Source organism: Biomphalaria glabrata, chromosome 16 (assembly GCF_947242115.1).
Source record: "Biomphalaria glabrata chromosome 16, xgBioGlab47.1, whole genome shotgun sequence".
NCBI classification, from domain to species: domain Eukaryota; kingdom Metazoa; phylum Mollusca; class Gastropoda; family Planorbidae; genus Biomphalaria; species Biomphalaria glabrata.
In genome coordinates, this window is record NC_074726.1 from 17,785,682 (window position 1) to 17,798,506 (window position 12,825).

At 35.5% G+C, this 12,825-nt stretch overlaps 1 protein-coding gene across 2 annotated transcripts in view; it reads right to left on the reverse strand.

Annotated features, from left to right (window-relative positions):
* LOC106079957 (thrombospondin-type laminin G domain and EAR repeat-containing protein-like) overlaps window positions 1-12,825 on the reverse strand; it is a 117,750-nt gene that overhangs the window by 28,327 nt on the left and 76,598 nt on the right. The window contains exons 8-9 of one of the 2 annotated variants that reach the window (XM_056014209.1): window positions 3,017-3,203; window positions 2,679-2,908 (exon numbers count right to left, since the gene is read on the reverse strand). The exons of the other annotated variant lie outside the window; for it this stretch is intronic. Of the exons in view, the coding sequence (XP_055870184.1) occupies window positions 2,679-2,908; window positions 3,017-3,203 (417 nt within the window). The remainder of the gene's footprint in view (window positions 1-2,678; window positions 2,909-3,016; window positions 3,204-12,825) is intronic. 2 annotated transcript variants of the gene reach the window in all.

The window sequence follows — 12,825 nt, forward strand, 5'->3', positions numbered from 1 at the left end:
CAAAAGCGTTTTCTTGCATTTTTCACTGCAGAAACTCATTCTCCTGACATCTACAGCTCATTATTTATCAATGGGGTTTGGGGCTTCGCCCCGACGCCAAAAGCGTTTTCTTGCATTTTTCACTGCAGAAACGCATTCTCCTGACATCCACAGCTCATTACTTATTAGTGGGGTTCGGGGCGAGGCCCCGACGCCAAAAGCGTTTCTGGCATTCACTGCAGTAACGCATTCTCCTGACCTATAGCTCATTATTCATTCTATTATAAAGGACCTTTTGAATAATGTGAAAAATATTCTAATATGAAATCCCTTAATACATTGCAAATACAACCGATTTGTTCTTTGAAAAGATAAGATACCCCACATATTTAGACTAAGGCTTTAGGATCGCCGCCGAAAAAAGAAATTCGATTAATGATATTCAATTAAATTTAAGCATAAATTGTGAGTTATAGTCCTAAATTTATTTAACTAGAAAAATATGAGATAGAGTAAAGGTTGGAAAAAGTCGACTAGGAAAAGATTATCTGGCTTTTGAACTCATCTCAACCGTGACTGTTATATTGAAAAATTTGTTTTCCAAAGCAAAGTCTTTCTTAAAATAGTTATGATAAATTCATGTGAAATTACACAAACTCTGTCTGGAAAGGGGAAGGGAGGTAAAATGAAAACGATTAATCCTCGCTCCTTTTTATAATTTCTGCTAATGATTGCATTTTGCATTAAAGAATAGGGGTTGGGCGACTCGATATAAGAATTTACTTTATAACATATATAAATTATATTAGTGACAGATTTTTTACATTTTGTAATCTCTTACTATAATACAAAAAGAAAAAGTATTGATTTGTCCGATGGGGGGAAGGTGATTGCATGTATCTCACTTCCACCTGTTTATATTATATAGATGTTCGACTAATTTTGTTCACATACTATGATTTCTCCATAAAAGTAGGACCGCCCCCCCACACACACACACAAAGGGGTTAGATGGGAAGGGCAGTAAAGGTATTCGCTCCTCCCCTTCCAATCGGCCAACAGGTGAACGACATAATATAAAGACCGATTAAAACACCAATAACAAGTTTTAATCATATATATATTTAATTGATTCTGTTAGTAAGCTGTGATTTCTACAAATAAATAGGACCGCCCCCCCACTCGAAAGTTTATGGTGGGGGGGGGGGCGGATTGATGCCATCGCCCCCTCCCGACCCTACCAAATCGGCCAAAATACTAGAAGGGAGGGGCGAAATAATCTAAAAATAGGTTGAAATATAAATAATAAGTATATATTGTTAACATAAGTAATAAATTCGTATACAAATTGTGTGAATTCTATACTAAAATTCGTCCGCCCCCCCCCCTTCGGGGGGGGGGGTCATCCGAGTGGGGGGGGGGGCGATCGCCCCTACCGACCCCCTCCCCTGGATCCGCCAGTGGTCGGGGGGGGGGGATTGATGCAGTAATTGACATAATCCAAAACTAAGTTAAAATATAAATAATTATATATTATTAACATAAGCAAAGAACTCGTATTTAAATTGTGTGATTTCTCTACTAAAATTCGCCAGCCCCCCATTCAGGGTTGAGGGAGGGTCAGGCCGAGGGAAGGGCGATCCTCCCATACTATCCCTCCTCGTCTCGCCAGTGCCAGATTCGACCATATTTGACAACGAAGTCAACAAAAAAGCATTCATACTCACCCGACTACTGCAATGCTGTGCTAGCTGGTATATCGTTGAGATGTCCAAAAAGGTTTGAGATAAATCCCTTTTATGAACCTTTGATCCAGAAAAAGATTTTATCCTGTGGCCAGGATAAGGAATTCGCCGACTCTCTGCCTCAAGGCCCCCATCAACTAGGTAATCATTTAATCACATCCGTTTGTTTGAGATAAACCCTTTTTATGAACCTTTGACCCAGGAAAGGATTTTATCCTGTAGCCAGGATAATGAATTCACCGACTAGGCCGAGCCCACGAGGGGACACTTCATATTCTTAAAATGTACCATTGCGTTCCGTGGGAGGGCTATCACCGCCCGTATGACCCCACTGGGGAACGGTGCAATGGATACGGACTGGGTAGTAAGCCTTTCCAATTAGTTTGTCCTTTGAACTCTTGTGTTGGTGACGCTATTATAGCGCCTTAAGACAACATTTTGTTTGTTAATGGTGTTTTATAAATTAAATTGGTATTATTAATTTTTTAAATCTATTATGTGTACGCTACAGAAGCCAAGTGCAGACACACTTTAATTTACTCTACCCTCTAATAATGTATGTCACCTCACGAGCCCAATTGCTCATTTTTATATATAAAATTATCCTACTATAGAAATTACCCATTCTTTAAATCCTAAAAAAAATTGTCTATTCAATTCTTTAAAGAATTCATTTGATGTTGTCGAGTTAAAAACATTGAATGAATTATTCAGGTGATTAATGAATGCTTGTATGAGTACACTATATATGTCTTGTTGCTTTATAAGCTAGAAAGCCTAATTTCTCCAGCTCATTCCCACATATATAAGACAAAAATTATTAATGAGTAACTTATTATCAATAGACATTATGAATGTTTGAAATATTTCATTCCAAAGTTAATAATAGATATTTAATTACCAAACGAATATTATTTTACTCGTTAATAATGGCCATCCAAAACAATCGCCTACCTCTAAAGTTTGAAACTGGATCCATCTGCCTTGTTGCCAAATATATATGACAGAAAATACAAGCGTTGAAAGCCCGGTAAAAGAATTAGCCACAACTAAAAAATGATAGTTGTCTAAGTGAAAGTAAGTCCAGTCATATGCTCCAACAGTTGCAATGCTTTGATGATGAATAAAACTCTGATACTGTGAAGACCACTTGTAAAGAATGGAGTCAATCTTTGTGTTTTCACCTTTGAAACAAATAAAAGCCATTTCAACCTGTTTTCCTCCTAAAAATTTTCCGGAATTCAATGCATTACTCTCAGACTAAACTGTTCATTACGTTAAAGTAGTATTACCTTTCGCATGATTGGCAATAGCAAGGTAAAAATTGTTCTCTATCTGAAATGCTTCAATATCTCTTGCTGTGTATGTTGCAATATTTTGGAACGGTTCAAATAGTCTTGTTTTCTTATTCCATTTGAAAATAGTAGAATTTGTTGGTTTAGAATTCGACGTGCCGTAATTAGCCACTGCAATAAAATACTGAAAAGAAAACTGTATAAATAAACCAAGCTATTCTATAATTCAAAACACTAGATCTCTTATAACAATCTAAGTCTGAGTAATTAGAATAAAAAATATTTGAAATAACAATTACACTAATTACCTCAAATAAATTATAAAACCTAAAGGGCGAAAACAATTCGAAATACAATGAATAATGTTTGAACCCAAAGTTTCCAAGAGTCACCAGTTTAGACAAATCAATGTTTGAACCCAAGGTTTCTACGAGTCACCAGTTTAGACAAATCAATATTTGAACCCAAGGTTTCTACGAGTCACCAGTTTAGACAAATCAATTTTTGAACCCAAGGTTTCTAAGAGTCACCAGTTTAGACAAATCAATGTGTGAATCCAAGGTTTCTACGAGTCACCAGTTTAGACAAATCAATGTTTGAACACAAGGTTTCTAAGAGTCACCAGTTTAGACAAATCAATGTGTGAACCCAAGGTTTCTACGAGTCACCAGTTTAGACAAATCAATGTTTGAACACAAGGTTTCTAAGAGCCACCAGTTTAGACAAAATAAATAGACAAGACCCTTATTGTTTGTATGAATGGCACAACACCGCCAAGAGAAATGTATGGGCCAATGTACATCACGGCAGTTCACAATGCACTGGAGTTTTGTGTTTGCTAAACGCCCAAAGATGTCATACACAAAATATAATAAATAATCAAAATAAAAAAAAATGCTTATGTTAAAAGCAGTGAAAAGTTGAAAATAATAAAAAATAATAATAATCAAAGTGTTGGATGTGGAAGTAGAAGTGGTCGAAACATCAATTTCAAAAATCAAAAGATACAAACATACAGAGTGAGTTAATATAAATATTGTAAAAATAAAATTGACCTGAGCACACTGCGCATGATGTAGCTTGAAAGACGCGTAATACAAAAGTAATCCAAAGAAAACAAATAGGTTGACCATCTAACCAAACTGATTAGAACACCCGAACTAAGATCAAAGATAAAAAAGTGCTTGATCATGATAATGATGCTTAAATATTTGTAGAGCAGATTCTGCCCTAACTCAAAAACCAATACCAGTAATTCAACCGGGCACACAGTTTGCTTTTCGAGAAAAGAGACTGAAACACAATATCAAATAGAAAATGTAATAGGTATTTCCAATTACAACTGACTCTCGTATATCAAAAGAACTTAGGAGCTGTTATATAATACAGACGTTACTTCAAAAAAGAAGATGATTACGTCCTACGCGTCATGCATTTAGTCATGCATATTAACCAATGACTTAAATTCTGCCAAGTCACTGGTTTTCCTGGCTAGCTCAGGCAACCCATTCCATGCTTTAATAGCACTAGGGAAGAAGGAGTATTTGTACAAATTTGTCTTAGCATATGGGACGAGGAATGTGCCTTTATCTTTGCGTCTTTCAGAGTATTTTTATTAAATTTTGTTTTTGTATTTGAAGATTATGGTTCAGTGTTTTATGTATAATTGCTACTTTACTTTTGAGCCTTCTGTCCTGAAGGCTTTCTAAATTTACTGCTCACTAAGACACGGTTTGATAGTTTCTCAACCCAAACGCCGTTATTCGCTAAAAAAACGCATGCTTTCTATTAAAGCTCTGTATTTATTTTTGTTATTTCCGCAAAAGGCGGCATTCTTCTATATATAAAGCATAATAAGTAAAAGTAAAAAGTGTTGACAATTATAGTTAAAGTTGAAGACTAACAAGCTAACAAAGAGGCGGCCTCCAATTGACCACAGATAAAAAATATTTAAGCCAAGTTCTAATTTTCGTTGAAAAAAAATGGAAGCGTAATGACAACAAACATAGTACGAAACATTATATGTGATTTATATGAGATTTTAAACAATTATTATGAGTTAAAAAGTTTTCGTAAAATATCCGGGACAACCAATTTTGTATCGTTTTAGCAAGAATGGAACATTCTTTCTTGGTTTATAAAATTTTTGCAACGTTTGATAAGAAAATTAAATATAAGTCGAAGGAGAAATTTCCAATCATTCTTTGGCGTTATTTTGATTTTCAAAACGAAATCTGGAACAATCTTTTATCGATGTTTTGGCAAAAAATTAAAGACAAAATAAGTCAAAAGAGCGATTTCCAACATGTATTTGTAGTAAATGGCTTTCTCATTTTAAAATCCTGAACAACATACGGTCGATATTTTGAAAAATAAGTCATTTGACATAGATTTGTTATTAGTTCAAAATCCGGAACAGTTTATTATTGATAACTAGACTTTAGGAAATATTAAATGTAAAATAAGTCAGAAGTGCGATTTCAAACAATTATTTGACGTATTTTTTTTCTTATATAAAGCTAAATCCGAACTACCTGTTTTGATCAAAGAAAGATGCCGCAGATTTCTGATTATAGTAGAACACACTTTCGTATTTTCTTATCCTTTTTTGTCGGGTCACCACATTTAAAAATCCTATTGTGAGCTTGCGCTCCCAGAGCTATTTTTATATGTAATTTTAGCTATTTTTATATGTAATTTTATTTTTCTACTTTTATAGGTCAGAGCTATTTTATGTATTCTATTTTTATAGGCTAGTGCCAGAATTAATATTTGTACTTCCGCTTTTTGTTATATGGGTTAGGGCGGGTAGTATAAATAGTTAAATCCATGCTTCATCCTGTACAGTTGACCAGCGGTCAGTAAAGTATATCGCTGTCTGTGTGACAATTGATGATCTTAGTGATCTGGCGTATGATAATTTAATTATTGCTATATTTCTGTACCTGGAACGACCTGTAAGTGTAGAAATATTTTATATCTTCTTTTACTAGATCTATGTCACACTGTGTGTAAATATGCTAGATATATTTAGTTTTATTTTCTAGTTGGCAGTTGTTCCCAACATGCTGTATTAAAAATGGCCTACCCAGCTTAGCCTGATATGAATATGTTGTTCATGCTCTTGATCTATTAGAATCTATTATTTTATTTATAGTTTTGCATTTATGTATTGCAGGCTATTATTACTGCTATTACTCTGCTGAATATTACTGCTGAATATAACTGCTGAATATAATTGCTGAAATACATGCTGCTTTATCTAATATTACTGCTATTTCTCTGCTGTAGATCTAGTGTTATTTTGTTTCTGTACTAGTATTGCCTTAGAGGCTTAGTCGGCTTAGACTTTGTGGTTTTTAGTATGTTCTTAGTGAATACTAATAGTAAGGTACTAGTCTAAGGTGTTCTTGTTTTAGTTTTAGTTATGGGTTGGTTGTAGTAGTAGAATATTGTAGATCTAGACTAGTTTATTGTAGTGTGTTTGTGTAGATCTAGGTCTTGTGTAGTAAATGTAGTGATTTAGTTAGATAGTTGGTTTTATCAGTTTGTGTTAGATAGTTCATTTTGTCTTATTTAATTTCAAGTAAAGTTTCGTTGGTGTTTTCATCTAGTTTAAGTTAGTATAGTCTAGTATGTCTGGTTGCTTAGGCGACTCTAGCCCCTTGGTCGTAGACTGAGGTGTCACAAATTAAACCCACCCATTAGCGCTAACATCTGCCAACTATTAATAATTTAATGTTGAGCAGAGAAAAAGTCCTCTCTCGCGCCTCCTGACCTGCTCACACTATTTTAAGCAAGTTATGCATTTTAATCTAAGGTGAAAAATGGGAATGATGTAATATTTAAAGTACTCTCGTTCTCTGCAAATATGGCATAATTTCAGATCTATTAATATTGAAAAAGATAAGAGACCTCAACAAAAATGATGCCCAGGACATTAAATTACTATTAATTCGGTACTTTTATACATATCATATATAAGTCCGCGCTATTTTGTCGGGAAATTTCGTGCTTTTTTGTCGGCGCTATTTTGTCCGCGTTATTTTGACGGGTCACCACATAAATAGATGTAATGAAATATAAGTCAACATAGAGATTTCAAACAATCACTTAGCGTTTATTTAAACATTCGTAACAACAAATTTTTAATGATGATTTTTTGCGACGTCTACGCAGAAAAATGAAATCTATTATAAGCTAGAAGAGCAATACCAAACATTCATTGGCGTTAATATGTTTGTCTTAAAATATCCGAACAGCCTATTATAAATACTAACGAAAAAAAATCTAATAATTAAAAACTTTTTGAAGGTACTAATTTAGTACCCCGTGGCTGCAGACAGCACGCTACTTCATTAAAGTCGCTGTTCTATTGTCACAGATAAATAAATAACATACTGTAGACATTAATTAATAATAACAATAATAATAACAGAGCCTTTTTGTTTATACAAGTATTTCTCCACTTCCTGTTAATTCTCACAAAACATTCACAATAAACAATGACGTAATATAAACATTCGCACAGTCGCTGCATAATAAGTCGATTTTTTAAAATTGTGCGTGATATTTGCATACAAAGTGCTCTCTTTGCCTTTACAAGAAAAACATAAAAAATACTTTAAAAAACAATAAAGCTTATACCAAGTGTAATTGTATCAATTACTTTGAATCAATCATGTAATTAAATTTGTAATAGATCTAGACCAACAACAATAAATCTGTGCGATGTGTCATTGATTAATATGCATGACTAAATGCATGACGCGTAGGACGTAATCATCTTCTTTTTTGAAGTAACGTCTGTATTATATAAGATAAGATAAGATTAATAATATTTGTAACAATTGTTTTTTGTTTAGCGCTATCTCATGCTTTTAGTTTTCTCAATTGCATATATATCACTTATCTGGACCAGTTGGGACAATGGGAGGGGAGGGAATAAAGGGAGATCTGGGTGGATTTTTTCCGTAATTGGTTTTTAAAAAGCATTTACAAAAAAAAAAAAAAAAAAAAAAAAAAAAAAAAGGGATCGACCTGAATTCGAACTCGTGGCTCCTGGGGCCGACTTGCTAACTACTCTGCTAGTGAGGTGCTTATGACTAGAGAAGATTGTATAGTTATATATTGTTTGTTTCAATTTAGAGAGGCGATCTATAAAGGGAACCACTTCAGTCAAGTACATTTTGTTTCCTTTATTCGAGATACCAATCAAAATAATTAATTACCAATAGTTAATTAAATAATTGGTTAATTTTTCTAACGATTCTTGTGTTGTCAGGTACAAGATATAATTGTGTGAAATTTCAGCTTGATCAAAAATTCAATGTGGGAGAAATGACGTTCACAAAATTTTGACCAGACTGAGTTAATATAAACTTCGTAATAAAAGCAATACAAACCATGAACTATAGTAATACATTGAAATAAATTTAACCTAGCTCAACAAGCTGTATTAAAATGTCTACAATTATTTTAAGAGAAAACTACATTATCCAACCAGATGATGACTAACAGCTATGAAGACATTTTATGCTATCTAGTCTCTCATTGAAAGACCTGTCAAAGCACGAGACGAGCCTATGAGCTTTTAGAGAGTGGAAGTGATAGGCAGTTGTTATTTAGTCCTGCTAGACAACTGACGTGTGAATTACACATTATTCAATTATCATGGCAGTTGTTACTTGAGCTTGTTAAAGAGCGGACGTATACAGTATTCATATGGACTTAGTGCAATTTAGTGATAGAAGATAAAACTGTGTTCATATTGGGATTAATACTTTTGTTTAATAACTATTTGCCTTACTAGCAGCTTAAGGCTGAACATCATTTTATTTCATTGTTTATGTCTGCTATATCAAGTTTTGCTCAGTGTACATGTAATACAATAGATCTAGATCTAGCCTATATGGAACGCCTTTCGGTCTCCCTACTTAGTTAACACATTTAATATATATGATATTGTTGTAAATCTATAACAGGAAACTCAACGACAAGGAGAAAAATGTGTAAAGACATCAGATTAAACACACAGACATCAGGTTAAACACATAGACAAATATGCCTAAATTACCGGTACCTAAATTTTCCAGTACTCAGTACTTTGGAAGCTCACTCTAGCTTGTGTTTCATTTTTTTTCATTTTTTACTTATGAATGTTTCCATAATGAGTGCCACGGTGAGGGCATAAAAATGTTACATATAGTAGAGTCACTATTGGGGAACAGGCATGTTTACAGAACAGCTCGTCAAAATTAGTTAAAATCTACGGTACTGCGCATGGTCCATTTTTCTACATTTCCAATATACAGGTTTTCCTTTCACAGCAGAGGATTAATTTTGACTCCAGGTTAAAGTTGACAGGTCCATTATTTTTCACGTTCCAGGAGAACCGCATAGGTCAGGGCTTAAGGCTTTTTAAAAATGATAATGACCCATCACCTGCATGATACACCTAATTTTCGAATAAGAGATTGAGCCTTTTCAAAACAATTAGATCAATTATAAGACATCAGTTAGACTAGGGGAGGCGCGATGTTGAAAAAACCTCATTTCATAGAAATCTGCCAGGAATTAAATAAAAAAAAATTGGGAGGTGTTCAACCAGTTTTTACCTTTTTAAAGATAGTCACAATTGTGGAACACTATAGATGTAATTTATTTCACCTGCGCATTTAGCTTAACATTTACATAGTGATTTAGATTATCGGAATTTTAATAGGAGTTTGTATTAGTATACATAAATAGAAAAAAACATTTAGAGAATAATATTACATATAATACAGAATTTATGATTACCAGACTATCGGCAAAAAGAGGACATTTCCTCCTTTTAAGGGCGTGTCCTCCGTCCGGCAGATATTACAGACCATAGCTATTGGTACAAAATATATAAATATATATATATTTTATTTTGTATTTTTTTTACAGAGTATTATTGAAGTATATTTTTTAATCAATTAAATTTTTGGCCTAGTTTTTTTTTTAACATTTTTGTCTTTTTTTAGCGGCCCCCGAAAGGGGAAAAGACGCTATTAGTTTTGTGCGAAATGTCTGTCCGTCCGTCCCGTTTAGATCTCGTAAACTACAAAAGATATTGAAAATCCGACATCACAATATTTTAGACCATTCAAAGTTCTGATGCAACGGCTACTTTTTTTTTTCTTAAAGCGAAAAATCTAATTTTTAAAATCAGTTATGCAAGCAGTTTTTTAAAGAGAAAAAGCTAATTAGTATGCATAATAAGTTAGACCTAATTTAAAACGAATAGTAATCTTATAAATTTCATTATTTCGAACTTCTATTTTAGTGCGTTTTTTTTTTTTTTTGAGGATTCGAATAAGAGCCTTTTCAAAACAATTAGATCAATTATAAGACATCAGTTAGACCAGGGGAGGTGCGGTGGCTGAGCGATAAAGCGCTTGGCTTCCGAACCGGGGGTCCCGGGTTCGAATCCTGGTGAAGACTGGGATTTTTAACTTTGGGCGCCTCTGAGTCCACTCAGCTCTAATGGGTATCTGACATTAGTTGGGAAAAAGGAAAGTCGGTTGGTCGTTGTATATGACACCCTCGTTAACCGTAGGCCACAAAAACAGATGAACTTTACATCATCTGCCCTATAGACCACAAGGTCTGAAAGGGGAACTAGTTAGGCCAGGTTCACATCTAACTTTACATTCACTTTCACCTATCCTTTGATCTGCTGGACCGTTGGGGCACTACACAAGATGTTAACCTTCTTTCTCCATTCTTATCTCTCATTTTGTCTCTCATTTTGTCTTTGATATAATTTCATTCGGATGTTTTTTCTGCCTGGGTGGACCACTTCGGGGGCCGATTTTGAGTTTGTGTTTCCACACAAACTGTCTTTTGTAACCTTGTTTTAAATATTTATTTATTTATTATCTATCCTCATTGAAATGCTTTGTCCTCCCTATCTATCCTGTTTTGGCCATTTATGTGTCTTGTAAAGCTAACTTTTTCATTAGCCTCTAAATTATTTCCAGCTAGATTCCATTACGAAGATTTCTATAATATGGTTTGATTTGATTTTTGATTTGAGGCACATCGGTACAATTTAGGCCATGTCGTGCCTGCAGTCCCTTAAGGATCCCTCTCTCTCTAAACAACAAGGGCCAGATTCTATACAGTCATATCATTAAAATCAAGGTCTATTCACAGTTAAAATAGTAAAGGTAGTAAAAATTTAAATATTTGGTAAAAATCTAACGTAAATAGTGCATGTTCACAAATTCATAAATCAGATCTTCGTAGATAGCCCCACTTGCCGGATAAAGCCCAGTACCTTCCCAGGGACGACATTATCAAATAGTGTATTTAAATTAGTGGCTCTAAAATATTTCGCCCTGACATCCTGGTATCTGGGGCAATCAACGAGGATATGTTCCACGGTGAGGCGAGAGTCACAGTACTCACAAAGTGGGGGCTCCTCTCTCTTCAGTACAAAAGAGTGCGTGATGTAGGTGTGGCCAATCCTAAGTCTGGACATGGTCGTGCTACCACGCCTTGTCAGACCCTTAGATGTGGGCCGCCACCTGACATCCGCCACAATCTGCCTGAGTTTACTGTGAGTCTCAGCCTCCCATCGGTTCTGCCACTCTCGATAGGTGGCAGAGGCAATACTTTGTCTCAGGTCCGAGTAGGGAATTTGGTTTCCTGACACCGCATGATTTAGGGCTCTCTTTGCTTCTCTGTCTGCGGCTTCGTTTCCCTCAATGCCAACATGGGAGGGGACCCAGATGAAGGTGACATCCCTACGGTCGGCTGTTATTTGGTCCAACAGCTTCAGGCTCTTATGTACCAATGGGATGTCAGTCTTCATCCGCCCCAAAGCTTGCAATGCAGATTTGGAGTCGGAGCACATTATAAATTTCCTCCTTTCTGATGCTTTTACGGCCATAAGTGCAAGCAATATTGCGTGCAATTCGGCCTTAAAGATGGAGCAGCCATCGGGGAGTCTACGGGGGATTGTTTTGTTCCGAAAGGAGCAGGCACACGCGACCTTTCCCTCCATTTTGGATCCGTCTGTGTAGATGGTGCCACAATCTCCGTAGCTCTCCTGCAGTTCCCTAAAGTGGACTTGTAGTATGCTTGGGTCTGTATTTTCTTTTTTGAAATTAAGGAGGGATAAATTTAATTTGGGTTTATTCATTAGCCAAGGAGGATTCTGAGGGGTTTCTATTTTAGAGATTTGGTCAATGGGTGGGGTTAAATTTTGGATGGGTTCTCTCATTCGAAGGCCCAACGGCTGTATGACGTTAGGCCTTCGATTGTATAATTCTACCTCTGTGGGGTTAAATATGGAGTCAAAAGCAGGGTTCGTGGGGTTGGATTTTAGCTTGACTATATACTGCATTGCAAGCTTTTTCATTCTTATATCCATGGGGAGTTCTCCAGCCTCCACATGGAGACTTGGGATAGGTGATGTACGAAATGCGCCGAGACAGAGACGCAGGGCAGCATTTTGTATTGGTTCCAGTATTTTTAGGTACGACTTCCTTGCTGCTCCATATATTATGGATCCGTAGTCTAGCTTGGATCGAATTAGACTCCGATAAAGCAGCAGCAAGGTATCTCTGTCAGCTCCCCAGTCCGTATGGCTGAGTACTCTTAGTATGTTTAATGACTTTTGGCATTTCTTCCTAAGTTCCTTAATGTGGGGGTGAAAATTAAATTTGGAATCTAAGGTGAGGCCTAAAAATTTTGTAGTTCAGGGTCTGGGTGAAGTCCCCTTAGATTACAAAAATGCATACTAACTGTTTTGGAGTCTGAGAATTTGAAAC